At 49.3% G+C, this 27,404-nt stretch overlaps 1 protein-coding gene across 6 annotated transcripts; it reads left to right on the top strand.

The window, feature by feature from the left end:
- Positions 1 to 624: 624 nt before the first annotated feature.
- LOC124473450 (fibroblast growth factor receptor 2-like) lies at positions 625 to 25,666 on the top strand. 6 transcript variants are annotated; one of them, XM_047028860.1, is made up of 9 exons: positions 627 to 1,173; positions 4,675 to 4,937; positions 11,853 to 12,128; positions 12,855 to 12,932; positions 16,681 to 16,850; positions 19,373 to 19,496; positions 23,708 to 23,898; positions 24,275 to 24,413; positions 24,997 to 25,246. In XM_047028860.1, exons 2-9 carry the CDS (start codon positions 4,751 to 4,753, stop codon positions 25,173 to 25,175), a joined length of 1,344 nt encoding a protein of 447 aa, XP_046884816.1. In that variant the 5' UTR covers positions 627 to 1,173; positions 4,675 to 4,750; the 3' UTR covers positions 25,176 to 25,246. The 6 variants fall into 6 exon arrangements, with proteins under 6 accessions (XP_046884820.1, XP_046884815.1, XP_046884819.1 ...); XM_047028862.1 differs by lacking the exon at positions 24,997 to 25,246 and adding an exon at positions 25,255 to 25,354 and having other exon boundaries at positions 629 to 1,173; XM_047028859.1 differs by lacking the exons at positions 24,275 to 24,413; positions 24,997 to 25,246 and adding an exon at positions 25,255 to 25,664 and having other exon boundaries at positions 626 to 1,173.
- Positions 25,667 to 27,404: the final 1,738 nt, after the last annotated feature.

Genomic DNA, 27,404 nt, shown 5'->3' with positions numbered 1-27,404 from the left:
ACTCAGCTCTCTCTTTCAGAGCCCTTTAGAAGCCCAGAGCCAATGAGAGAGCCAGCTTGGAGTGGACTGCAGGGGCCTGCTGCTGAGAAGAGCCTGGGGCCATTGTTGTCGGGGTCCCAGGAATGATCTTAACATTCACAGTGAGAGTCTGAGAGTCTACTGGGAGGGATCCACACATGTTTTCTTGAATCCGTATCTTTGCTCATCTGCAGTAACAACTGCTGTTCAGAGTGGCTTACAGTGATTGGGTGTAGGCACAAGAAATGCTGGCTGAAGTGAATTTGGTAGGCAAATGCTCAGAAGCTAGTTGATCCCAAATATGAATTCGTAAAATACCTCCTACTATGCGCTTAATGGGGTAACATTGATTCTGTCCACAGGGCGGCGTTGTTACTGCGGGTTGCTAGCGACCGAAACGGAGAGGAGGGCGATACACGCATCGGACCAAGTTTCTAGTGAGCGCCGTAAATCGAGCCGTCTCCGCGGGCGTACGGAGCAAGGTTCGTCATTTCTTTGAGGCAGAAGCGTACAACGGGAGACACAGAGTTTTGATTGGCGGAGGAAGGCAGAGCCAAAATCACTCTCGCCAGGAAACGGGTCGAATTTCAGGGGGGAGTGACACCCACTGGAGTGAGGGAGGGGGGCAGTGTGTGGGGACGTAAGGAGGAGAAAAAAATCTAGCTAGTAAATCTGACAAAGCGTCTGAGAACAGAACGAGGATTGTCGGGGGAGAAGACACCGAGCCGAGAGGGACCGTATATTGATGGATTCTATGTTCTTGGATAGTAGATTGGCGTTCGTTTCCGCGCTCTAGTTCTCACACGTTGTGAGATTTACATTTACAGTGCTTTAGAACACTGACATAAATGCCTGTAAAAGAAAGTTGCTGAGGAAGTGAAGTTTCGGGAACTTATGCCTTTCTCTCTGTTTTCGGAGGATATATGCATTGAAACGCGGATTTCTTCAAGTGCAGTGGACTACTTAATATTTTGGAATACATGAACCAAATGTTTTCAGTTATTTGAGTCGGTTCTTTTGGGTTCTGCTGCTTTAAGCTTTGCATTTTTTGGTGCAGTGGGGAGTAAGAGCTACACATTCCTCTCTCGTTCCGGCCCGTGCATTCGGCTCTCTGTGCATGCAAACAGGAGATCTTAAACACTTTAGTCCGTCTTGGTGAGTATTTCAGAGTACTTTCCAACCGCCAGAATGTGTGAAAATGTCGCGTAACGTCATGGCTTGGCTACCCTCTGACAGTCTGGTCCAGAAGCAGACCAGTCACCGCGCATCTCCCGTCATGTCTGAGAAAGTTGAGGTGGTAGCTTAGCTTAACGTTGCTGTAGCTTTGCAGATTTTCCTAAATGTTTTTGAAAATAAAGAGAGAGAAAAAAAGCTAATGCTAGGCCTATAATATAGAATCATTATTATACTTATTGTAATACGCGTCAATGTAGGCCAATTACTTTTTGGTCACACAGTATTTCTTCGACGTGTAGATTATTTGACTGTATTTTGTTTGAGTGAAAAAAGGCTACACATTTTGTATTTTGAGCAAATCATAATTCAAGCAGACGAAAAATCGTATCACAGTATGTGCGCGGATATTTTCTTCTGGAAATTATAGATTTAATTGTAAGTAAGTTTCAGTCTTTAAAACATTGAAAAACATTCCCCTGGCTGGCATCATTCACTGTACACTCCTTAACAACTATTAACGTAATTTTTATTTTAAAATGTTTTCCATTTCATTTATGGTGCTGATAATGTCAGTTAATAATTTATTGTTAAATTGTTTACGTTAGCCTACATTAATGGTGCCAATTATCCCGTGACCACCGTTGTTATTTCACTGCATTGAGATGGACCCCCAAATCACTGAGCGCTCTAAATGAGCCGTCATTGTAAAAAAAGAAAAAGCCAAGTGATTTGAATTTCAATAGGAATTCAATCAGTGCCAAGAAATGTAATTCAGAAGCCCTGGTTTAAAGGGGGGATGTGGAAACCTGTGGACGTGCATAGTACTCCAAGCCCTCAGGGATCCAAACCTGTTCGCCACCGAACTGCAGAATCCAGAATGAAACGTTTACAACCCAAGATAGCCTACGTTATGTAATGAAACAAACGTGCACACAAATGAAAAGCTCCGTAAAGCCGAGGGAGGCTGTAACTGTAGCCTTTTGTTTAACCTTGCTTGCAGTCCACATCTATTGTATATAAATATTATATTTGAGTCGTCGATGTGTCCCACGCCTTAACTAGGTTAACCAGGTTACTACAACATTTAGTTGGCCAAGACATGAGCTCTACACGCTGTCTCCAGCACGTGCATAAATCTGGCCTCAGTGATGTGATGCGCTTGTTCGGTCTTATTTGTGGCCCATGATCGGTTTTCTCGTGGGTCACTAGAGATGAAACGGAGCCTCTTGACACCTTGGCAGTTTGCTCCAGTCAAATGACATGCATCTTTCGGGGTAAACTAATCAATACCTCGCAGCTGGAACAGAAGGCGCTCTAGGAAGCGTGACTTGGGTGCCGGTGCAGCAGGCTTCAACCCTCCCGAGACTCTTCAGTGATTGAACCACAGATGTTTAGCCAATACACTGGCGTAATCCTTAATGTCTTGTACTGAACGTGCTATTTAACGGTTTCCATTGATAAAATATGAATCGAAATTAATCGAAAGCATCAGGATCGATTAATCTGATGTGCACTGGAAAAGTGGGTGTTTAGGTGTTATCTGTGATCAGAAATATGATGGAATATATAATATACGTTGACTGTTTAAGAATTATTAGCTTTTTCTCAAATAACATGCTAGTAGACATATGCGGAATCTAAATTAAAATAAAATTCAAGTTATAAAATAAAAGTTGAAAACAACAAATACTCACTGCCCCCCCCAAAAGAAATCATCGTTCAATTTAGGGTCTCATCGTAATTATGCATTTTAGCTTATAGTTGCATATACAAACAATTACTAAAAGTATTCTCAGCACGCCGTTTAGTCACTGGTCCTTCAGTGGAGTACTTTGTCACAGGGAACAGCTGTCACAGTAATTAGGAGACAGTAGGAACGGTAGGTAGCTGTATTGTAGTTGACTGTGTGTGCATGTATTGAAGTTGTCGGTTGAGAGTGCATCAGAGTTTCGGTATGTCTGTGGCGAGGCTCGTTCGACAGCATTTCGAGAAACGATCTCCTGCTTTCTAACACTCTAGCTCTTTTTCTTTCTCCTTTCGTATACAGAAGATATATATATACACCTCTCTTTTGTTTCTCTTTTATCTCTGTCACTTATTATTCTGTATGGGTGAAGTGAGAGGATGCCAGCACAAAGTTTAGCAGAAGGTTATTGTACTGATTCTGTGTGGGTTGACATAACATTATTTATCAAGTAATTAATTAGTTTCTTCCCATTCGCTGTTAGCCTCTTTAACAAGGCCAAGGACTCGCACTGACTTTAAATCACAATCTGCACAATGACACCCTGCACATTGCATTTTGCACTATTGTATCGTTTGCACTATCTGTATTTTTAGGTTAGATTGTTAATTAGGGCTACTTATATTTTTGTTTTTTATTTTTTATTCCCCTTAGTATTAGCTAGACTTTGCTCCTTTTGTATAGTTAGACCACATATTTAAGTTTTCAATATTCCTATATGTTTAATGTATGCACCTCCCTGCCAAAGTAAATTCCTTGTTTGTGCAAACATTCATGGCGAATAAAATCCCTTCTGATTCTGATTAATGTTTCTCCTCTTTTCTCACCACATGCTTGCCCAACTCTTATTCATACTAACCCTGGTCTCCTTCATACTAACCCTGTCCTCTCCTTCATACTAACCCTGGTTTCCTTCATACTAACCCTGTCCTCTCCTTCATACTAACCCTGTCCTCTCCTTCATACTAACCCTGTCCTCTCCTTCATACTAACTCTGGTCTCCTTCATACTAACCCTGGTCTCCTTCATACTAACCCTGTCCTCTCCTTCATACTAACCCTGTCCTCTCCTTCATACTAACCCTGTCCTCTCCTTCATACTAACTCTGGTCTCCTTCATACTAACCCTGGTCTCCTTCATACTAACTCTGGTCTCCTTCATACTAACCCTGTCCTCTCCTTCATACTAACCCTTGTCTCCTTCATACTAACCCTGTCCTCTCTTTCATACTAACCCTGGTCTCCTTCATACTAACCCTGGTCTCCTTCATACTAACCCTGGTTTCCTTCATACTAACCCTGGTCTCCTTCATACTAACTCTGGTCTCCTTCATACTAACTTTGGTCTCCTTCATACTAACCCTGTCCTCTCCTTCATACTAACCCTGTCCTCTCCTTCATACTAACCCTGGTCTCCTTCATACTAACCCTGGTCTCCTTCATACTAACTCTGGTCTCCTTCATACTAACCCTGGTCTCCTTCATACTAACCCTGGTCTCCTTCATACTAACTCTGGTCTCCTTCATACTAACCCTGTCCTCTCCTTCATACTAACCCTGGTCTCCTTCATACTAACCCTGGTCTCCTTCATACTAACTCTGGTCTCCTTCATACTAACTCTGGTCTCCTTCATACTAACCCTGGTCTCCTTCATACTAACCCTGGTCTCCTTCATACTAACCCTGGTCTCCTTCATCTTTTCATCCCAACACCCTTATCTCTCCTCTGCCCTGCAGCCCAGGTGATTACTGGGACTTCCAGTGGGTGACAGGCCAGACAGCTTGCAGTTGATGGTTGGGTGGAGCCCCTCAGATGGGATCCGTGTCCAGGGGGAGGCGAAGGAGGGGGCCATGGCTGGACCTGCACCCCAGTAGAGGCATGGCCTCGTGGGCATGGCTTCTGGCGGCTGTCCTGCTGTCGCTGCTGACGGCCACCCTAGCCAGACCACCGTTCACTGCTACAGAGGAGGAGGAGGGGGTGGCCACGACGGAGCCTGAAGGTACAACCCTGGGGTGGGGGGGGGGGGGGGGGGGGGGGGAGAGAAGGAGGAGAGACACTGTTTGAATTATTGACCTGACCAAAGAGTGGTGGCTCGTGTTGTAAAGGGTAGGTTGGAGTGGTGGCTTGTGGTTGGGTAGATCTGGCTAATATAATTCCACAGAAATGAAGTAGTTGAGGCTATGTTTTCGGGGAAAAGAAAAGGAAAAAAATTAACTCACCTTGGCTGGTATGTCAAAAATATTGACCACATGGTACACAGCTTAGTCTTAGTCATTGCCTGGCAAGTTAGCTCTGTCAGAGGCAGGGGCTGTGATACTTGTGTGTGTGGTAGAAGATGAGGAGGAGTGCGTAATGGGGCTAGGACAGTCTTTTCACCCGCTCCTTTCTGTGCCCTGCTGCCGCAGAAAGAGAGAGATAAAAGAGAGATTAAATAAGGAGAACAGAGACAAAAAGAGTGAGGGAGATAGAAAGAGAGACAGAAATAGAGACAGAAAGACATAAAAGGAGATAGAAAAAGAGAGAGGTAGATTGAAAGAGAGAGAGAGAGATAGGGGGCAAGAAAGAGTGCGTATGGTGGCACATGTGGTTTTTTAACTCTGCTCATAGTTTACGCCTGCCTAGCGTGTCAAAACCTTTTTAGGTGTTTTTAAAGGTTGAGGAAAATATTTTCTTTATGTTTATATCTCTGTGATGTTTAGCTGTTCAGTGTCTCATTGTCTCAGCTGAGACAATCACAGAGGAGTGATTTCAGAAGGAAACATTTTCTTCCTTTTAATTGTTTTTTTTCCTATCAAACCCTGGGGCTTGGTTTAGGTTTTTAGGCCTAGCTTCTTAGTTCTGTCAACTAGTAACACTTTCAGGGGCTATTTTTAAATGAATTTGAAACTGCTGGAAAAAGTTTAAAACACCTTCTAGAAGCTTCTGTCCCCCTGATGGACATCTACGTAGCCAGCAGCGTGTTTATCTGTCGGAGTGCCCTCCTACTCTGGCCTCTGAGATCTTTAGTGTTGTTGTGATGGATACTACATCACATTCCTCTGTCTTTGTTCCACACTGTAATTAACCTGGACAACCAAACGCTTCCTCCCCCACCCTACCTCCACCTCCACCCACCTCCACCCACCTCCATCCTCCACCCACCTCGACACACTCAACTCCAGCCCCTACCCTACCTCCACACAATCTCACCTCCACCCCCTACCCTACCTCCACACATCTCACCTCCACCCCCTACCCTACCTCCACACACTCTCACCCCCCCACCTCCACCCATAAGAGGATTTGCACAGATTTGACTTCAGATAGGAGATTAGGGAGACTGCAGTCTGGAAGTCATGTGACTGAGGATTAAGCGGCTGAACCTGGGTCACATGATGAGGGCTGCATCACAACCTGCCCTCAGCCTACCAACACACATGCACACACACGCACACACACACCAGACACACACATGCACACACACATTAGAGAAGGAGAGAGACATGGAGGGAGAAGGAGAGAGATAGGGAGAGGAAGAATGAGAGAAATAGAGTTTGAGAGAGATAGGTTGTACAAGTTAGGTATTGTTGTCAGTCCAGCCTCCTGCCTGGTCTGTATGGTCTGCTGTGTTTACCTTGTCCAGTATCTAGATTGGCTCTGTGATTAAAATACCCTGAGTGGGCTGAATAACAATGACATGGAGCTGGAGAGCTAAACAGAGGTGTGTGTGTGTGAACTGTGATACACCCCTGTGTGCCTGGGTTCTGCTATGGGCTCTTGTGAGTTAATGTGCACTGTGAACTATGTGTCAGGGGAACTGACAACACAGACATTAAGAAGGCAAGCTAACAATGGTTTAGCTGTTGGTTTAGTTGTCAGGTCAGTAGAGCAAACGTGAATAGACAGACACACTGTTCAATAGTCTCAGCTCAGGTGTTTTCTAACAAGATAAATAGATCGATTTGATAAATTAGGATGGACAAATCCACCTTGTGTTACTGAATGGCAGGGTGTGGGCGAGGCTGGAGGCTGGGGTTCTTCTGGGATCTCTACAGTAGGATCACGGTTCTTCTGGGATCTCTACAGTAGGATCACGGTTCTTCTGGGATCTCTACAGTAGGATCACGGTTCTTCTGGGATCTCTACAGGATCAGGGTTGTAAAAGTATTAAAGTGTCAGACTGCAGCTGGCTTGTTAATGATAGTGTTTGTGTGTTGTGTGTGGCTTAGTGGCAATGAAACTGAACTTTCCCACTGAATAAACGGTGTGTTTCTGGCTCAGTGGGCAGTTAGCCTGCGCTACACTGAAAGGTTAACTATACTAGCCTCTAACGTTAGCCTGCGCTATACAGGAAGGTTAAATATAATAGCCTCTAACGTTAGCCTGCGCTATACAGGAAGATTAAATATACTAGCCTTTAACGTTAGCCTGCGCTATACAGGAAGGTTAAATATACTAGCCTTTAACGTTAGCCTGCGCTAAACCGGAAGGTTAAATATACAAGCCTCTAACGTTAGCCTGGGCTATACATGAAGGTTAAATATACTAGCCTCTAATATTAACAAGCGCTACACAGGGAGGTACTATATACTAGTCTCTAGGGTTAGCCTGCGCTACAAAGGGAGGTTATATATCCTAGCCTCTAGCGTTAGCCTGCGCTACAAAGGGAGGTTATATATACTAGCCTCTAGCGTTAGCCTGCGCTACACAGGGAGGTTATATATACTAGCCTCTAGCGTTAGCCTGCGCAGCCCTGAGGTGTGCTGGAGGTGTGACCTGCTGTTTGCTTTTTTTGGCTGCAGAATCCAGGACACACCTTGTTCCCCTCTGCTCCTCCTGCAGAATCCAGGACACACCTTGTTCCCCCTCTGCTCCTCATGCAGGACAGGATATTCTCCTACAGGATCTTCTCCTGCAGGACAGGAGGCCTGGAAGGAGCAGGCAGGACTGGAACCAGGAAGAGACCAAGTGTGAAATGTTCAGGTTTCAGTGCTGGCTGCAGCAGCAGTGTGGTGCCCTGGCTGCCAAGAGGTCTGAGGGGGTAGCTGCCCCCCATAGACCCCCCCAGCTCTGACGTCGCAAGAACCAGGGGACCAGGGGATGACTGTGTGTGTGTGTGTGACCAGTGGGGTGGCTGGACACAGGGCTTTTACCAAGGACACCACTGAGAGGCAGTTGGCAAAGCCGCCCTATTGTCATGACAATAAAGCTGTTTGGGATTTGAATTTGAAAGGGGAAGCATAAGAATGGAGAGAGAGAAAATAAGGGAAGAGCCCTGGGATTTGACTGTGAGGATTGGGGAAGAGCGGGAAGAGGACAGTGAGAAGATAAAAGAAGAGAGAGGATATGAGGAAAGGGATGATAGGGTTGGAGTTAGCATGTATAATGAGCTGTATCTGTTTGTGTGGGTGAGTTGGGGCGGGGGTCATTGTAAATGTGTGTACTTATGGATATTGGTTTTAACTATCAGTATTCCTCTTCCGTAACCTAACCTACAGAACAGGAGCTTCAGTTTAAAGCCAGGCTTGTATGATGGCTATGAGGATCTCTCACGTGTTCCACTCCAGGAACACCTTCATGGAGCTCCCCGAGGAGACAAACACACAGACCCAATTGTGTGGTGTGAGAACTGGTCGCTGCGTCTTACCGTGGTTAGAGATCCTTATTACTCCAGACGGGATGGTGTGAATGTGGAGAGGAGAGACAAATAAAGAGACAGGAAGAGAGAGAGAGAAGGAGAGAGAGAGACAGAAGGAGAGAGAGAGACAGTAGGAGAGAGAGGGAGGTGTGAGATTGAGCCTGGTGAACTCTCACCTAATGGACACAACAATAATAACTGTCGCTGACGAGGAAGAGGAGGTGGGGAGGGCTGCAGAAAGAGAATGTCTGTCTCCCTCTCTCTCTCTCTCTTTCAGTCTGTGTGGAGTGAGAATTGAGAGAGGGAGAACTCAATATACGAAAGGAAGCCTGCAAGATAGGGAGGGAGGGCAGGCTGTTTGATTGGAACTGAGCGAGCTGTCTGACGAGGGGAGATGAGCCCCTCCCTGCAGAGGGGGAGACAACACAGCCATGATGAGTTTCACCTCTTCACCTCACCATCCCACAGAGGCTGGGGGCTGGAGGCTGAAGGCTGGGGGCTTAGGGTTCGGGACTGGGGGCTGGGGGCTTGAGGCTGGGGGCTGGTGTGTGTGTGCAGGTCCCCCAGGTTCCCATGAATAATCAGGCATGTTGGGGGTGTCAGCAGGGTGGGACGGGGTCAGGGTCAGGTCAGCAGGTCAAGGGGGGAGGGGGAGGGAGGGGGTGAAAGAGAGGAATGAGGGAGAAGAGGGGCAGTGAAGGAGAAGACACAGGAGACAGATGAACACAGAAGCAAAGAGCATCAAGAAGTATTGAGTGGGTGTATGTGTGTGTGCGCTCACCTGCCAGGGTTATCTTTAGTGCTCCCTCCTCCATTGTGTGTGTATACTGTATATTTAGTTTGATGTAGTTATATACATACATGTGTGTGAGAGAGATATAGTGCCATGGTGTCACCCTAGGTGGGGTTCCTCTCTCAGTCCATATCAGCTTTCCGTGCTGGGCCTCAGAACTAGTCTGCTCTCCTAGCTATGTTGACAGACAGAGAGAGGGAAAGTGTGTGTGTGTGAGAAATTCCAGGTGTTTCTTAGCCGGGGGGGGGGGCTCATATTGGGGCCCTATGTGGCTGTATCTGCTGTCTCCCTATAGCGGAGGCCTGGGCTGCATCAGCAGAGACACATCTCAGCTTAGCATTAACAGGAAGCCCATCAATAATAATGACATGGAACCACAGTCATGAGGGCTTCCTGATCTGAAATTGGAACACAGCTTCTTCAGTCAACACTGCTACTCCTCCCAGGACCACACCCTCAGGCTGGGGGGATCTGGGGGAGGGTGGAGGCTGGGTAGGAGGGGGGTGGAGGGTGGGTGGGTTCTATATTTCCGGAGCGCTGGAAGTAAAGACTAGAGCTGAACCTGTTTAAAAGCTGGACACACTGCCTGCTGCCTGCTGCCTGCCAGTGGAATGACTTTCACTGGACTTTCTCTTCCTGCTGAGGACTGGGGATGGGGAAACACACACGCGCACACACACACACACATAATGGGGGAGGAATGTTGTGGGAGAGGTGTGTGGAGGTACAGGAAAGCTTGGGAGCATTTCTCCCTCTCTAATTGTCCCCACTGTGAGGGCCTCACATTACTTCAGGTTCACTCCTCTCTCAGCTCCTCTTTCCTGAGTGAGAACACACACACACACATTATCAGACACACACACATTATCAGACACACACACACACACAGACAGACACACACACACATACACAGTTTTGTAAAGATTTTTGTTCGGCAATAAACAAAACTTAGACTGTCCCCAAACGTTTTTATAAGGTTTTGAGATATGCAGACTGAGCTTATCCAGAGAATCCTGAGTGTGAGTGTGTGTGTGTGTTTGTGTTTGTGTGTATTTGTGTGTGTACTGTATGCATGTGTAAGTACGTATCCATTTGTGTGTACACACATGTGTTAGTGCAGTTGTGTGTGTGTGTGTGTGTATTCCTGTGTCAGGGTCTGCATGAGCTGGAGGGTGAGACTGGGCCTGGCTTCAATATATACTGCATGATCCAACATACTTTTCTGGCAAAGTTACAGTGTCTAAATCAAAGCTGTTGCTGCATGTTCTTTCCGAACACCTGGACTTCCAGCCTCAAGGTGTGTTAGCTGGTCCTGGACCTCCAGTTTCCAGGTGTGGTAGCTGGTCCTGGACCTCCAGGTGTGGTAGCTGGTACTGGACCTCCAGGTGTGGTAGCTGGTCCTGGACCTCCAGTTTCCAGGTGTGGTAGCTGGTCCTGGACCTCCAGGTGTGGTAGCTGGTCCTGTTCTCCTGCTCCCCAGCCCTGCTCCTGGGCCATGTTGAGTACAGAGGAGCTGCAGATGTTCTCAGATCCCAGAAAGACTTTGTTGCTCTCTGGAGTTCAGAGGTTTTTTGCTTTGGCGTGTGGAGATATTTTAAACCAGATTCTCTGTGGCTGTTTCAAGTGGGAGTCAAGTGGCTGAGCGGGTAGAGCATCGGGCTAGTAATCTGAAGGTTGCCAGTTCGATTCCCGGCCAGTACACATGACGTTGTGTCCTTGGGCAAGGCACTTCACCCTACTTGCCCCGGGGAGAATGTCCCTGTACTTACTGTAAGTCGCTCTGGATAAGAGCGTCTGCTAAATGACTAAATGTAAATGTAAATGTAAATGTTTCAGAGAGAGAGACAGAGAGATAGAGAGAGATACAGAGATACAGAGAGAGAAGCAGAGAGAGGTCAGACCACATTGAGGTCAAGGTTTTGCTTTCATATACAAGGAAAAGAGAGAGAGAAGAGGTTCCCGCATAAACGCTTCATCTTTCAGATCTTTCCTGGCTGCCTAACCTTCTGACAGACATCGTTTTAGTATCTTTTTATTTAGTAGAGAACAGTTTTTCCTGCTGTACTCACTCACTCACACACACACACACACACACACACACATACACACACACACACACACACACACACACACACCCTGACTGGCTGTCTTGTGTGCTGAGAGGAGGGTGGGTCTTGTTCCCTGCCCTCCTCTGCTTGGGCTTACTTGCATGCTTCAGCAACAGGATCGTAAAACGAGACACTTGATATCTAGAGAAGGGGCATATATAGGGTGATTTGAAACTCTGGATTCATCAGTATTTACATTTGGTTTAACTTCTTTTTCTTTCAGTTGCTCTTGCTGAAGTAGAGTTCAGTGCATCCATGGGGTTATGTGGTGTTTTTTTATTTCTTACACTATTGCTTGTTTCTTTCCTCTCCCACCTTTCTTTCTGTCTCTCACTCCTTCTTCGCACCCTGTCACCCTTCCTCGCCCTCTTCCCTCCTCCTTCCTTCGCTGCGCAGAACCTCCAACCAAATACCAGATCTCTAAGCCCACGCTCTGCTCGCTCCTGCCGGGGGAGGTGCTGAAGCTGAGTTGCCCTCTGCCCCAGGGCAGCATCACCTGGACCAAAGATGGCACCTCCCTGGGGGCCAACAACCGCACCCTGATAGAGCAGGCGGTGCTCCAGATCCGGGATGCCACGCCCCGGGACTCAGGGCTGTACGTGTGCAGCAGTGGCCTGGCTGGGGCCCCGGGTTCCGAGAGCCTTCAGCTCTGCTTCATAGTCAACATCACAGGTGAGTCAGGCCAGGCTAGGCCCAGGGCAGGCTAGGCCCAGGGCAGGCTAGGTCCAGGGCAGGCTAGGCTCAGGCTAGGCCCAGGGCAGGCTAGGCCCAGGGCAGGCTAGGCCCAGGGCAGGCTAGGCCCAGGCTAGGCCCAGGGCAGGCTAGGCCCAGGGCAGGCGAGGCCCAACATGGAGCAACCTCCTCCTGTAGGAAGAGAGCTGAGGAGCTGAGCATAGCCGCTCTTCTGCCCTGCTGTGGGAGAGACCTGCTGTGGGAGAGACCTGCTGTGGGAGAGTGTGGACGGGAGGGGAGGGGCCAGGAGGGGAGAGGCCAGGAGGGGAGGGGCCTGGAGGGGAGAGGCCAGGAGCCCTTGGCTGGAGCTGCTGGCTGGAGCCATGACTCACTGACACACTCTTTACTGTGACAACATGTGTGTGTTTAGGGCTGTGTCTACTGTATGAAGGCATGGGTTCTGCATGCACATGTGTGGATGTATATGTATGCGTGTGTATATGTATGCGTGTGTATATGTATGCGTGTGTATATACATACGTGTGTATATGTATGCGTGTGTGTATGTATGCGTGTGTATGCATGCGTGTGTGTATGTATGCCTGTGTATGCATGCGTGTGTGTATGTATGCGTGTGTATGCATGTGTGTGTGTATGTATGCTTGTACACATGTGTGCGTGTCCTGGAGGGAGGGGAGCTGGCAGTAATGGTGGTGCTCTCTGCAGATGCCATCTCGTCTGGGGATGATGAAGATGACAGCGAGCGTTCGGAGGACGTGGGGGCAGATGCAGCCGACCAGATGAGTGAGTATGGGGGCAGGTTCACGGCTCCTCCTATGGCCCAGAGGAGACACACTGAAGCCCCAGAGCTCCAGAGCCACACCGCCAGCCCAGTTGAGCAGTCGTGTGGTTCTGCTGTCTGTGGATGGGGAGGGCCCGTCCTGGCCGGGTCATCTGAGACGAGTTACTGTGCCGTGTCGGCCCTGTCTAAACTCTGACTGGGAGAGTGTGTTTGGAGGATCCTGGAGCGTGTCTCCCAGCAAGGCTCCAGGATCTTTCACATTCCTCTAGTCTGGTCAGTCAGCTGGACTGGGTTAGCGACCTGATGGGAGATGGCCTGGTGTGTGTGTTAGAGAGAGTGTGTGTGTGTGTGTTCGAGTGAGAGAGTGTGTGTTAGAGATAGAGCGTGTATGTTAGAAAGAGAGTGTGTGTTAGAGAGAGAGAGTGTGTGTGTGTGTATGTTAGAGAGAGAGTGTGTGTGTGTGTGTGTCACATGGCGCTGAAGTGAAGATGAGGGTTTCCACATATTGTTAAAATTCTCCACACGCACTGCTAGGCCTTCTGCCCAGTTTGGGACAGCTCTGCCTGAAAACCATGACATGTGGGGAAGAGGAACTGGAGGAGGCAGAGTTACTGGTGGAAATAAGCTGCTCTGGCAGCTTGGGCAGAGTTTCATCTTGTGTATTTTGTCCTTGAAACAAAAAACAACATAATATTAAAGAAGGGGTGGAGTGGTGGTGGTGGTGGGGGGGGAGCCTGTTAACTGGAGAGCTCTGGTTTGGATCAGCACCGTGGCTTTCTGTGTTCGCTGCTGAGTTCTGGCTGCAGGCCCAGTCTGGAGGTGGAGGAGAGGAGAGTTTGTGTAGCGTTTAAGACCCAGTGGGCAGGGTCTCTGTAGAGACAGGCTGGGCAACAACAGCCAAGAGGAGTCTGCAGGAGGTGGTCCTGCAAGGACGATCTTATGGAAGGTGGAGGGGGAGGCCTAGGGCAGGGGGGCCAGAGAGAGTTTGGCCTCAGTGAGACAGGGGTACAGGGGTCAGGTGGGTTTGTGTCCTTTGAAATTGTACAACTCCGGACAAGGATCCTGGGAAACCCTCCGACACAGCTGCCAGGCTGGGGTCAGAGTTCACCCGGGGGAGACAGGCTCTGGATGGGCCAGTCCTCACCTCATCTGTCTCTCTGTCGGCTCCAGGAAGTGTGAACAGGGTGAGTGGATGGAGGGGAGGAACGATGGGAGGGTGTACAGATAGTGAGAGTGAAGATCACTTAAGGAAGCCGCATCAGAGTATACATGCTGTGCCTGTGTCCTCCCTCTCCTCCATCCCCCTATCCCTCTCTGCTGTCCCTCCATCCCCCTGTCCCTCTCTGCTGTCCCTCCATCCCCCTGTCCCTCTCTGCTGTCCCTCCATCCCCCTATCCCTCTCTGCTGTCCCTCCATCCCCCTATCCCTCTCTGCTGTCCCTCCATCCCCCTATCCCTCTCTGCTGTCCCTCCATCCCCCTGTCCCTCTCTGCTGTCCCTCCATCCCCCTATCCCTCTCTGCTGTCCCTCCATCCCCCTATCCCTCTCTGCTGTCCCTCCATCCCCCTATCCCTCTCTGCTGTCCCTCCATCCCCCTGTCCCTCTCTGCTGTCCCTCCATCCCCCTATCCCTCTCTGCTGTCCCTCCATCCCCCTGTCCCTCTCTGCTGTCCCTCCATCCCCCTATCCCTCTCTGCTGTCCCTCCATCCCCCTGTCCCTCTCTGCTGTCCCTCCATCCCCCTGTCCCTCTCTGCTGTCCCTCCAGCTACATGGAGAGGACCTGAAGGAGGGCTGGACAGTAATGTTGCTCTCTTCCGTCTCTCCAGCCCTGCTGGGATCTGCATCTGCTTCTGCAATCACTGTCCCAGGTGGACAGAAAGGGAGAGGGAGGGAGAGAGGCAGGGAGAGAGGGAATGGGAGGGAGGGAGGGAGAGGGAGAGGGGGAGGGAGAAGGAGGGAGAGAAAGAGAGGGGTAGAGGGAGAGAGAGGGGGGGAGGAGGGAGGGAGGGAACCACAGTTTACTGAGAGATCTCTTACTGAGACTGAGGGAGGGGGAGAAGGGATAGAAAGTGGAAGAAGATAGTTGGGGGAGGAGCACTAGATAGTTGGGGGAGGAGCATTAAATAGTTGGGGGAAGAGCATTTCAGCGTGGTGTTAGGTAGACAGTGAGAGAACAGCTGTGATGACGGAGTGCAGGTGGAGATGTGTGTGAGCCAGCCAGAAAGTTTTCCCAGCGGAACATTATTATTATCCAAGTGTGATAAATATTACTCGCTCCAACCTCTAGATAAACCAGACAGCCATATAAACATAGATAATATGGTAATTGAAGAAAGTTGAAGAAGTCAGTTAGCAAAGTCAAGTCAAAAAAGTGTGGGGGGCTGTGGTGTAGGGGGAAGTGAGGGGGGCTGTGGTGTAGGGGGAAGTGAGGAGGGCTGTGGTGTAGGGGGAAGTGAGGAGGGGCTGTGGTGTAGGGGGAAGTGAGGAGGGGCTGTGGTGTAGGGGGAAGTGAGGGGGGCTGTGGTGTAGGGGGAAGTGAGGGGGGCTGTGGTGTAGGGGGAAGTGAGAGGGGGCTGTGGTGTAGGGGGAAGTGAGAGGGGGCTGTGGTGTAGGGGGAAGTGAGGAGGGCTGTGGTGTAGGGGGAAGTGAGGAGGGCTGTGGTGTAGGGGGAAGTGAGGAGGGGCTGTGGTGTAGGGGGAAGTGAGAGGGGGCTGTGGTGTAGGGGGAAGTGAGGGGGGCTGTGGTGTAGGGGGAAGTGAGGGGGGCTGTGGTGTAGGGGGAAGTGAGGGGGGCTGTGGTGTAGGGGGAAGTGAGGAGGGCTGTGGTGTAGGGGGAAGTGAGGGGGGCTGTGGTGTAGGGGGAAGTGAGAGGGGGCTGTGGTGTAGGGGGAAGTGAGGAGGGCTGTGGTGTAGGGGGAAATGAGGGGGGCTGTGGTGTAGGGGGAAGTGAGGGGGGCTGTGGTGTAGGGGGAAGTGAGGGGGGCTGTGGTGTAGGGGGAAGTGAGAGGGGGCTGTGGTGTAGGGGGAAGTGAGAGGGGGCTGTGGTGTAGGGGGAAGTGAGGAGGGCTGTGGTGTAGGGGGAAGTGAGGGGGGGCTGTGGTGTAGGGGGAAGTGAGAGGGGCTGTGGTGTAGGGGGAAGTGAGGGGGGCTGTGGTGTAGGGGGAAGTGAGGAGGGGCTGTGGTGTAGGGGGAAGTGAGGAGGGGCTGTGGTGTAGGGGGAAGTGAGGAGGGCTGTGGTGTAGGGGGAAGTGAGGGGGGCTGTGGTTCTTATTCTCTTACATTTACATTTATGCATTTAGCAGACGCTTTTATCCAAAGCGACTTCCAAGAGAGAGCTTTACAAAAGAGCATAGGTCACTGATCATAACAACGAGGTAGTCCCAAACATTGCAAGCAGCCAAAACATGAAGCATACATTGTGAAGAATCTACTAAACAAGTGCCAAAAGGGAAGACCCATAAGAGCATGCAGTTATACAAGTTACAAATTAAAACAACATGAACCACAAAAAATAAGAAAAAATAAGAAAAAGAAAAAAAACCATAGCTGTCTGTTTTCTCCATGCTACCTTGTTAACCTCATGCTAATGCTAACAATGGTAAAATAATGAATGGACTCTATGAATCTATCATGTACTGTTTACAGTATGGTTCTATGTAAAGCTAAAAACGAAAATACTTTTTGTCAGTTGTGGTTATGAAGTTTGAGCATGTGATGTGTTGACTCAGCACTGTGTGTGTGTGTGTTTCCAGGGACACCCTACTGGACTTCTCCAGAGAAGATGGAAAAGAAGCTGCATGCTGTTCCTGCTGCCAACACCGTCAAGTTCAAGTGTGCGGCAGGAGGGCACCCGCGCCCACGCCTGCGCTGGCTGAAGAACAGCCGTCCCTTCCGCCAGGAGGACCGCATGGGCGGGTACAAGGTATTAGAGCAGAGCATGCTGGGACCTTTAAACAAGTCAGAGTTATCTTTTGTGGCAGCATCCTCCGAGAGTCGGGTCACTCTGCTTCCTGTGTTCTGGAGTCCTGCTCCTCGGAGCAGTTAGGATGGAGGTCTGCTGGGGGGAATTTGGACCTGCTCGCCCTTATGTCTGTTGCTTCACCCAGGCTCTCACCGAAACTCTCACAGAGCAAGTTGGGTAGTGTCATAGTCGAAGGGAGTCAAGAAGAGAAATACTGAAGTCATTAAATTTCAGGGAAAACTGGTCCTGCAAGCTTTGGCATCAAGAGAGTGTGATTCCTTTGTTCTGAAATGAGTTCAGTGATTAGATGAGTAGCTTCTGTTGCACTGGTTAAGGGTTAGGTGTAGGGTTAGGGTTAGGGTTAGGCTCACTGCACAGAGAACTGAAATTATGTGAACACTTGAGAGATGACCTGTGGCTGAACTTGTGCATACAACACATAGTTTGGTTGCAAAACAGCCACAAGTTCCCCAAATGTTCCGCGTTGTCAATATCTCAAGACATTTTTAGAGTAGCACCCATTTTGACAGCACAAATACACTAACACACACATAAAGCTGAGTAAAAGCTTCATTTTTTTACCCCAAAGAGGAATTTAGGAAACAAAATGTTTACGTTTATTATTAATGAAAATAACTACCTCCATGTGTCAAAGGAACAGCTAACAGCTAACTATGAAGACAGTTTGTTCTGGTTTCCTCCCTGTGTTATAAACACTAGTGACAGCTCCTTATTAAACACTAGTGACAGCTCCTTATTAAACACTAGTGACAGCTTCTCATTAAACACTAGTGACAGCTCCTTATTAAACACTCGTGACAGCTCCTTATTAAACACTAGTGACAGCTCCTTATTAAACACTAGTGACTGCTCCTTATTAAACACTAGTGACAGCTCCTCATTAAACACTAGTGACAGCTCCTCATTAAACACTAGTGACAGCTCCTTATTAAACACTAGTGACAGCTCCTCATTAAACACTAGTGACAGCTCCTTATTAAACACTAGTGACAGCTCCTTATTAAACACTAGTGACAGCTCCTTATTAAACACTAGTGACAGCTCCTCATTAAACACTAGTGAGAGCTCCTCATTAAACACTAGTGACAGCTCCTTATTAAACACTAGTGACAGCTCCTTATTAAACACTAGTGACAGCTCCTTATTAAATACTAGTGACAGCTCCTCATTAAACACTAGTGACAGCTCCTCATTAAACACTAGTGACAGCTCCTCATTAAACACTAGTGGCAGCTCCTCATTAAACACTAGTGACAGCTCCTTATTAAACACTAGTGACAGCTCCTTATTAAACACTAGTGACAGCTCCATATTAAACACTAGTGACAGCTCCTTATTAAACACTAGTGACAGCTCCTTATTAAACACTAGTGACAGCTCCTTCTTAAACACTAGTGACAGCTCCTTATTAAACACTAGTGAGAGCTCCTTATTAAACACTAGTGACAGATCCTTATTAAACACTAGTGACAGCTCCTTATTAAACACTAGTGACAGCTCCTTATTAAACACTAGTGAGAGCTCCGTGTCTCTGCAGGAATCCCTCCTGTCTGACAGAGCAGTTGGTCTTGCAGCAGCTTGCTGTGTTTGGGTCTGAGATCCCTCTCTCTGAATTTCAACAAGTATCACATTCAGAGATAGAATTCTGTGGGGAATGCTGAACTGATATGGTTACCACCCTAGATATGTGCTGATGTTAATAGAGGCGTGTTGTGGAGTAAGTGAGGGGATGATGCCAACCACAGTCTGTGTGTGTGTGTGTTGTAGTTAATGGATGATAGTTTACGAGGAAACGGATGTCTCTTTAAGGGGCGTTCAGAAGGAGAATGTGTTGATGTAGCTGGTAATGTTTCCCCTTATGGCCCTGTCTCTGTAAACAGTGTCATTATAGCTCAACTCCAGACAAAGACATCTGCACTCAGCGTTACCGCGACTATACTAGCCTTAGAGCTAGGACTACAGTTACAGTTAACCAGGACTCATCTCTTACCAGGAACTATATTATTTCCACTCCTGTCACACTGCCACCCTACTCCTCACCCAGCACAGCTCTCCCTCACAATCTCTTTTACTCTGTATCTCTGTTACTCTGTCTCTCTTTTACTCTGTCTCTCTTTTACTCTGTCTCTCTGTTACTCTGTCTCTCTTTTACTGTCTCTCTCTCTCTCTCTCTCTCTCTCTCTCTCTCTCTCTCTCTCTCTGTCTCTCTCTCTCTCTCTCCCTCTATCTCTCTCTCCATCTTTCTCCCTCCCTCTCTCTCCCTCCCTCTCTCTCCCTCTATCTATCTATCTCTCTTTCTCTCTCTCTCTGTGGCTTCCTTCTTCTGTCAACAGTAAGTTAGTGTGTGTAGATGCTGATTGTGTGTGTATATATTATGTGTGTGTGTCTAGACGTGTATGTTTCTGAGATAGATTTGTGTGTGTATATATGTGTCATCTCGCCTGTCCCCCCCCCTTCCTCAGGTGCGCCACCAGCACTGGACCCTGATCATGGAGAGCGTGGTGCCGTCAGACAAGGGCAACTACACCTGCCTGGTGGAGAATGAGTATGGAGCCATAAACCACACCTACACCCTGGATGTAGTGGGTGAGTTAGCCCCGTTTAGCCCTGCTACTGTCTGGTTAGATCTGGTTAGCCCTGGTACTGTCTGGTTAGCCCTGGAACTGTCTGGTCAGCCCTGGTTAGCCCCAGTACTGTCTGGTGAGCCCTGGTTAGCCCCAGTACCGTCTGGTGAGCCCTGGTTCTGTATGGTTAGCCCTGGTTAGCCCCAGTACTGTCTGGTGAGCCCTGGTACTGTCTGGTTAGCCCTGGTTAGCCCCAGCACTGTCTGGTGAGCCCTGGTACTGTCTGGTTAGCCCTGGAACTGTCTGGTTAGCCCTGGAACTGTCTGGTCAGCCCTGGTTAACCCTGGTACTGTCTGGTGAGCCCTGGTTAGCCCCAGTACTGTCTGGTGAGCCCTGGTTCTGTATGGTTAGCCCTGGTTAGCCCCAGTACTGTCTGGTGAGCCCTGGTACTGTCTGGTTAGCCCTGGTTAGCCCCAGTACTGTCTGGTGAGCCCTGGTACTGTCTGGTTAGCCCTGGAACTGTCTGGTTAGCCCTGGAACTGTCTGGTCAGCCCTGGTTAACCCTGGTACTGTCTGGTGAGCCCTGGTTAGCCCCAGTACTGTCTGGTGAGGCCTGGTTAGCCGGTTGTTTATTGTCTGGTCTTAATTGTGACTTAACTGGGCTTAACTCTGTATGGCCACTATACATAACTTGGTCAGTGTGCAGCTGTGTGTGTGTTTGTGTGTCTGTGTGTGTGTGTCTGTGTGTGTGTGTTTGTACCTGCGTCGCTGGACAAACAGAACCACTGGGGTCAGCAGTGTTACAACAAGGACACAGAGAGTTCAAACACAACTCTCTCACCCCCTGAACTTTGGAGCCAACACGTGTGTGTGTGTGGGGGGGCCGGAGGGGAGTGTGTGTGTGTGGAGGGGAGAGTGTGTGTGGAGGGGAGAAAGTGTGTGTGTGTGTGTTTGTGGAGGGAGTGTGTGTGTGTGGAGGGGAGAGTGCTATCTTGCTCAGCTTGCAGAATGAGTGGGTGGAAGGGTGGGTATTGAGAGGGAAGGGTGGGTATTGAGCGAGATAGACCATTGGGTCTGAAAGCACTCAATCTGTCTGTCTGTCTGACTGCCTGCCTGTCTGTCTGTCTGCACATTTATACTTTGTTTTTTCCATAGCCGCACACACACTCACACGCACACACACACACACACACACATGTGTCCTCCCCTTCAGCAGACCCCTTGTCCTGGGATTAACTAAAGCTGTCCTTCAAAGTTGCTGTTTGGTAGGTTCAGCTTTACTGCCCAGCAGGAAGCTCTTTCTCAGTCTCACTCCAGACTCACTCCCCCAATCAGCTTTACTTTTTACTCTGATTCCGGGAGGGAATGGGGGGCACTAGGGGCCCGGGGGGGGGGGGGGCAGGGGGGCTGGGGGGGCAGGGGGGTAATGGTGGCCGGGGGGGGGGGTTGTTATCAGGCATCTGGGTCCAGATGACCGGCAGGATCAGTCACTGAAAACAAAGTTTGACCAGCCTCTCTTGCTTTAACTGGCGTCTGGAGGAGGAGTTACACACACACACACACACACACAGCGCCCCAGAACCCCAGCCCTGCCAGCCGTAAAGACCTCCCTAATTACTTAATTGAGAGATTGATTTAGATTTTATTCGGGTGAATGGATCCTGGTCAAGTAACTGCTACTGCATTTTGATATTTGTGTGCTGCAGGGAAAGGAAGATGTGTGTGTGCATGTATCTGTGTGTATTGTATGTATGTGTGTGTATGCATGTGTGTGTGTGTATTGTGACAGTGCTGTAGTCAGGTCCAGTAGAACACTGCTTGGGGACTCCATGCTGTCTGCTCATGCTGTCAGTGCTGAGAGCAGGACAGGTAACTGAGATCCACCTCACTGTTACTGAGATCCACCTCACTGTTACTGAGATCCACCCCACTGTTACTGAGATCCACCTCACTGTTACTGAGATCCACCTCACTGTTACTGAGATCCACCCCACTGTTACTGAGATCCACCCCACTGTTACTGAGATCCACCTCACCGTTACTGAGATCCACCCCACTGTTACTGAGATCCACCTCACTGTTACTGAGATCCACCCCACTGTTACTGAGATCCACCTCACTGTTACTGAGATCCACCTCACCGTTACTGAGATCCACCCCACTGTTACTGAGATCCACCTCACTGTTACTGAGATCCACCTCACTGTTACTGAGATCCACCGATCCACCCCACTGTTACTGAGATCCACCTCACTGTTACTTAGATCCACCTCACTGTTACTGAGATCCACCTCACTGTTACCAGCTAGGTGTGCCTTTGTCTCTCTGCCTGTTTTTATGTTTATATCTGTCAATGCCTGTCCCTGTCAACTGTGTGTGTGTGTTTCCTCATGTCTACTTTAAGGCAACACTGTGTAGAGCCCCTGCTGTGTGTGTGTGTGTGTGTGTGTGTGTCACTGTAAACCCCAAAAGTTCCGCCTGGTCGGTTGTGGGGAGTGTTTCCTGTGGTAGCAGAGAAAGCGGAACATGGTTGTGGTTTTCAAATACCTCTGTCCTCCTCTCCTCTCCCTGCGTTGAACTTTTTCCCTCATTCTCCATCTCTGTGCCTTATTCAGTGGGTCACTGTAGTTCTCTTGTTCGGGGTCAATCGGCCTTTAAGGAAACGCTTTTGACCTCCTCCCCCACCAAAACCCTTTCTCTATTTTTAACTGAGTTGCTCTACAGATCTGTATTGTTAGCAGGTTCGTCGGAGCCATGCAGCCTGTTTTCTCTCTCGCAGTCCAGTGAGCCTCTTCCAGACTTGCTGGTCCAACATCTCTAACTTGAACAAAGTATTTACTGTATACAGTTCTTGTTCAGACAAAAGTTAGATCTGTGTTAGCAAGTCTAAACTCTCTTTTGCATTTAGAAACCCCACAAGTATTTATTTTTTCATATTAAACTTAAATGTCGTTTTTTTGTGGAATTGTAAACCTACAGTAGACAGCTAGCGTTCAGGTCTGTCTTGTTGTTGTAAATACTGGTGGTGAGAGAGTGAGGGTTTGGTACCCAACTCCCTTTCTCCTGCAATACGGTGTGAAGAGAGAAATGAGGCATATGAAATAGAAAAGAGAGAGAGGGAGGGAAGGAGGGGGAAAGAGAGAGAGACAACAAACACCATGAGCCCTAGGAATGTGCAGGAAGGAGGAGAGAGGGAGAGAAGGGGGAGGAGGAGGGTGGAGGGAGAGAGGGGGAGGAGGAGGGTGGAGCCTGTGATGTGAGTCCTGGCGGAGAACAGACTGGGCTCATGAGGAGAGTCTCTACCTTTCTCTCCTCCTGCACTAAAACTCTTCTCTTTTTTCATCTATTGTGACCTCTTTATTCCTTCCTCTCATACCCCCTCATCCTTCCCTCCTCTCCTTTCTCTCCTCCTTCCTTATATTTAATCTCTCCTTCTTCAAATGATCCCCTGCCCCTCCCCTACTGCCCTGGATGGAGTGACGTCATTTTTGTATGGATGTGTGTGTGGCAGCAGAGGGTGCTGTCAAAGGGGGAGGGCTGTGCTGTGATAGTGGAGGCAGGAGACTGTGTGAAAGAGGTCTTTGTTCTACAGGTCTTGCTCTGTTTGGATTTGCAGGCCAAATGTTTGCTTGCAAAAGAATGCAGATAGTTTGAGTCTGCCTGAGGCCGATAGTCTCAGTCAGGCTGCCTCAGTCAGGCTGCCTCAGTCAGGCTGCCTCAGTCAGGCTGCCTCCGTCAGGCTGCCTCCGTCAGGCTGCCTCCGTCAGGCTGCCTCCGTCAGGCTCCCTCCGTCAGGCTGCCTCAGTCAGGCTGCTTCCGTCAGGCTGCCTCCGTCAGGCTGCCTCCGTCAGGCTGCCTCAGTCAGGCTGCCTCAGGCTTAGCAACCTGCAGATCAACTCTAGTTCTTACATGTCAGACTGCTTCATGTGTTTTAGACAGACTTACAAACACACACACACACCTATACACACATACACACACGCACCTATACACACACACCTACTTACAAACACACACAGTGAGGCTACAGAACACCTGTGCTCTACAAAATTCAGTTTGTCTCCAAACATGGCCGTGCCAACGTCTTATCAGGAAGATAACTCTCTGCTTGTTCCAGGAGACCTAACGCTCACCAGGATAAGAGATATGGGGCTGTGACATCACCTACCTGCTGCAACATTCACACACACACACACCTATACACCTTAACCCCCCCGTTCCTGTGTTCCTCAGAGCGCTCCCCTCACAGGCCTATCCTGCAGGCGGGGCTTCCGGCCAACACCACGGTCCACGTGGGGGAGGATGCACGCTTTGTGTGCAAGGTGTACAGTGACGCCCAGCCCCACATCCAGTGGCTGCAGCACATCCAGAAGAACGGCAGCCACGTGGGGCCTGATGGACACCCTTACGTACGCGTGCTCAAGGTATGATCCCACCTCTCACTGGCCGTTCCTGGGAGACAAGTAGGGACAGTCGTACCTGTGATACCTGCTTACCTGACCTACCTAGCCTCTCTCTCTGGTTACCTGACCTGCCTAGCCTCTCCATTTTTGTTTTCTCACCTAAACATTTGATTACAGAGACTGTGTTTGCAGTTGAAGAGCTGTATATGTATGTAGATGTTTTTAAACTTGTTTTAAAATCTTGTTTTCTTCATGAGGAAGTTGAGCTTCATGTACCTGAATCTGACTGTGTTCCTCTGGGGCCCTTCAACCAGCCTGCTACTCTGCACTGCCTGAAGAATAACAGGCTTATGTCCCTTTGCTGCCCTGTGTGTGTGTGTGCTTGCGTGGCCACCAGCGCTCGGGCATAAACAGCTCTGATGTGGAGGTGCTGACCCTGTCCAACGTGACGGAGGAGGATGCGGGGGAGTACACCTGTAAAGTCTCCAACTATATAGGAGACGTCAGCCAGTCTGGCTGGCTGACTGTGATCCCAGGTAACAGACCCCTGAACCTCGACCCCTGACCCTGCTCCCTGCTGGCCTCTCCTGTCACTGACCTGCTGGTGTGCTGTGGTGGTCTGGTCCTGGTTCTGGTCCTGGTCCTGGTGGTCTGGTCCTGGGTACTCTCCTACTATCTCAGCTGCTCTACTGTGACTGCTGCCATGGAAACACCTCTGGGTTTGCACACTCACATCCTGCAACACTTCCTTCCACTCTCTCTCTCCCTCTCTCTCTCTCTCTCTCTCTCTCTCTCTCTCTCTCTCTCTCTCCATCTACCTGTTGTTCTCTCTCTACTCCTCTCTCACCTGGCAGGGTGTTGTGTGCTGCAGTAGGGTGCTCTCCATGTCTCTCCCCGTGGTGTGTGTGTCGGTGTGTGTGTCTGTGTGTGCCTGTGCATGTAACCAGGTCAACGGTGAACTGCTCATTGGTTGGTTGGTGAAGGGACCTGACAGTGTTGTCTTCTCTCCTAATGTGCTGGTACAGGGTGTCTATGTCTTCTCTCCTAATGTGCTGGTACAGGGTGTCTATGTCTTCTCTCCTAATGTGCTGGTACAGGGTGTCTATGTCTTCTCTACAGGGTATGCCCTCCATTCCCCCTTGGAAGCTCCCATCTTTATGGAGGATGAAGGACATCATCCAGCCCCTCTCTCTCCTGGTGTTCTGGGTCTCACTGTATCTCTCTGCTTCCTCCTCCTCCTTTTCCCCTCCCCTCTCACTCCCCTCTCTTCACCCTTCCTTCAATCTCTGAACTCTTGACCTCCTCGTCCTGCTATACTCCTTCTTCTTCGTCCTGCTCCTCTTCTTCCTCCTCCTCGTCCTCCTCCCCCTCTCCCAGACCGCAGGTGTTAACACCACGGATAAGGAGATTGAAGTCCTCTTCTTGCCCAATGTAACTCTGGAGGATGCTGGGGAGTATACGTGCTTGGCTGGTAATTCTATTGGGATCTCCTATCACACTGCTTGGTTGACGGTGCTTCCAGGTATATACCCTCACATTCTGTCTTCACCCTCCTCTCCATCCTCTCCATCCTCCTCTGCCTCCTCCCCTCCTCCTCCTCCTCTCCTTCCCCTCCCCTCCTCCTTTCATTATCTGCCGTGGGTTCATGTTATTTCCATGAAAACGGGAGGCAAGCAGCCCCTCTGGAGTGGAGGACACAAACTCCAATTTTAGATTATGTTAAATTACTCTCATGAACTAGCACAGGCAATTTCCAGTCCAGTGAAATGGGAGAGAATATATATTCTCTTATCTAGATGGGCGACCTGTTGAATACCTTGGCCAGAAGGCTGGACTGAACTGGGCTGATTATAACTGTGACCGGAAGCCTGCCTGGCCAGAACATCTCAAGTGTCTTCATGCTCCACAGAGGGCTGCCTTCCTCCTTCCCTTCTTCATGTGTCTCTCTCCCTGTCTCTCTCCCTATCTCTCTCCCTGTCTCTCTCCCTGTCTCTCTCCCTGTCTCTCTCTCTGTCTCTCTCCCTATCTCTCTCCCTGTCTCTCTCCCTGTCTCTCTCCCTATCTCTCTCCCTGTCTCTCTCCCTGTCTCTCTCCCTCATCTTGACAAGGGAGCATGTTTGTGTGTCTGTCTGAATGCCATGAAAGCCTCCAGTCCTGGCTCTGATCAATGAGTTCATTTATCTTAATTATTCTTGAAATAGGTGACATCATTGATGATGTGTTCAGGTGCTTCAGTGGATGTAGTTTAAGAATCAGGAAGTCACAGCCAGCCTAGCTTGACTTTCTCAGTGACCAGAGCCCATCCGTGTGATGTATGGAGAATGAATCATATCTGTATGCATCTGTTTAAGGTGTTTGTTACCGTTGTGAGTGTGTGTGTATTTTACATCTCCTCAATCTATCTGTCTGTCTTTAGTTTGTCCGTGTCAAGTCAGTGTGTAACAGAGCAGGGCAGACAGGCTGCACGTCTCCATGTATTTAGGCGGAACCAGATGTCTGGGCACCAGTTAGAAAGGAGGCAGCTAGACTCGAACCTAAACACACAACTGCTAAAGAAACACCCCTAGTATCCACAGAAATACCAGCCCTGTTTCATCTCAAAACAACCAGTCCTCATCACAGTCATGGGATTTGATCTGGAATAATATGATGATTTGTTGCCCTGTTCAGCAGTAAGTGCATCTATGGTGCCTGTAAGCTGGACAGAGGTTCAGGAAGGTCCTACCACCACTGCACATGAGGCTTGTCTGTGGCCTGGATGACATGCATAATGGAACAGGCTGCTGCTGCTATAGTGTGCACACACCCACACACACACACAGACACACACACACACACACCCACACACACACACACACACACACATAGACACACACACAGACAGACATACACACACACACACCCACCCACACACACACACACACACAGACAGACACACACACCCACACCCACACACACACAAACACACACACACACAAAGACACACACACCTACACACACACACACAGACACACACACACACACACAGACAGACACACACACATACAGACAGACACACACACACACACACACACACACACAGACCATTCCCTCCACAGGAAGCTTAGGCCATATACAACCACAAAGGACACCACTCACTCACATGCGGTCTGAAGTGAAGCATGTATTGTTCCATGCATGCGCGTGTGTGTGCACACGTGTGTGTGTGTGTGCACACGTGTGTGTGTGTGTGTGTAGCATAGAGAGCAGATATCAGCTCAGGCTGAATACAGAGCTCAGTCAAGAAGCACTCCGCTCCAACATACTTCCCCTTTATGGTCAGTTCCATGTCCTGTCTACCTGCCCTGGGTCCTGTCTACCTGCCCTGGGTCCTGTCTACCTGCCCTGGGTCCTGTCTACCTTGCTTAGCTGCTTGATGAAGAGGAGGGGGGAGTAGGAGAGAGTAGGAGAGAGTAGGAGAGAGTAGGAGAGAGTAAGAGGGCAGGTTTACACACTTTTTCTTGTTGTTTATGTTTGTCCATCTGGTG

This window comes from Hypomesus transpacificus, chromosome 11 (genome assembly GCF_021917145.1).
Source record: "Hypomesus transpacificus isolate Combined female chromosome 11, fHypTra1, whole genome shotgun sequence".
NCBI classification, from domain to species: Eukaryota; Metazoa; Chordata; class Actinopteri; order Osmeriformes; family Osmeridae; genus Hypomesus; species Hypomesus transpacificus.
This window is presented reverse-complemented; position numbering and strand designations above follow the sequence as displayed.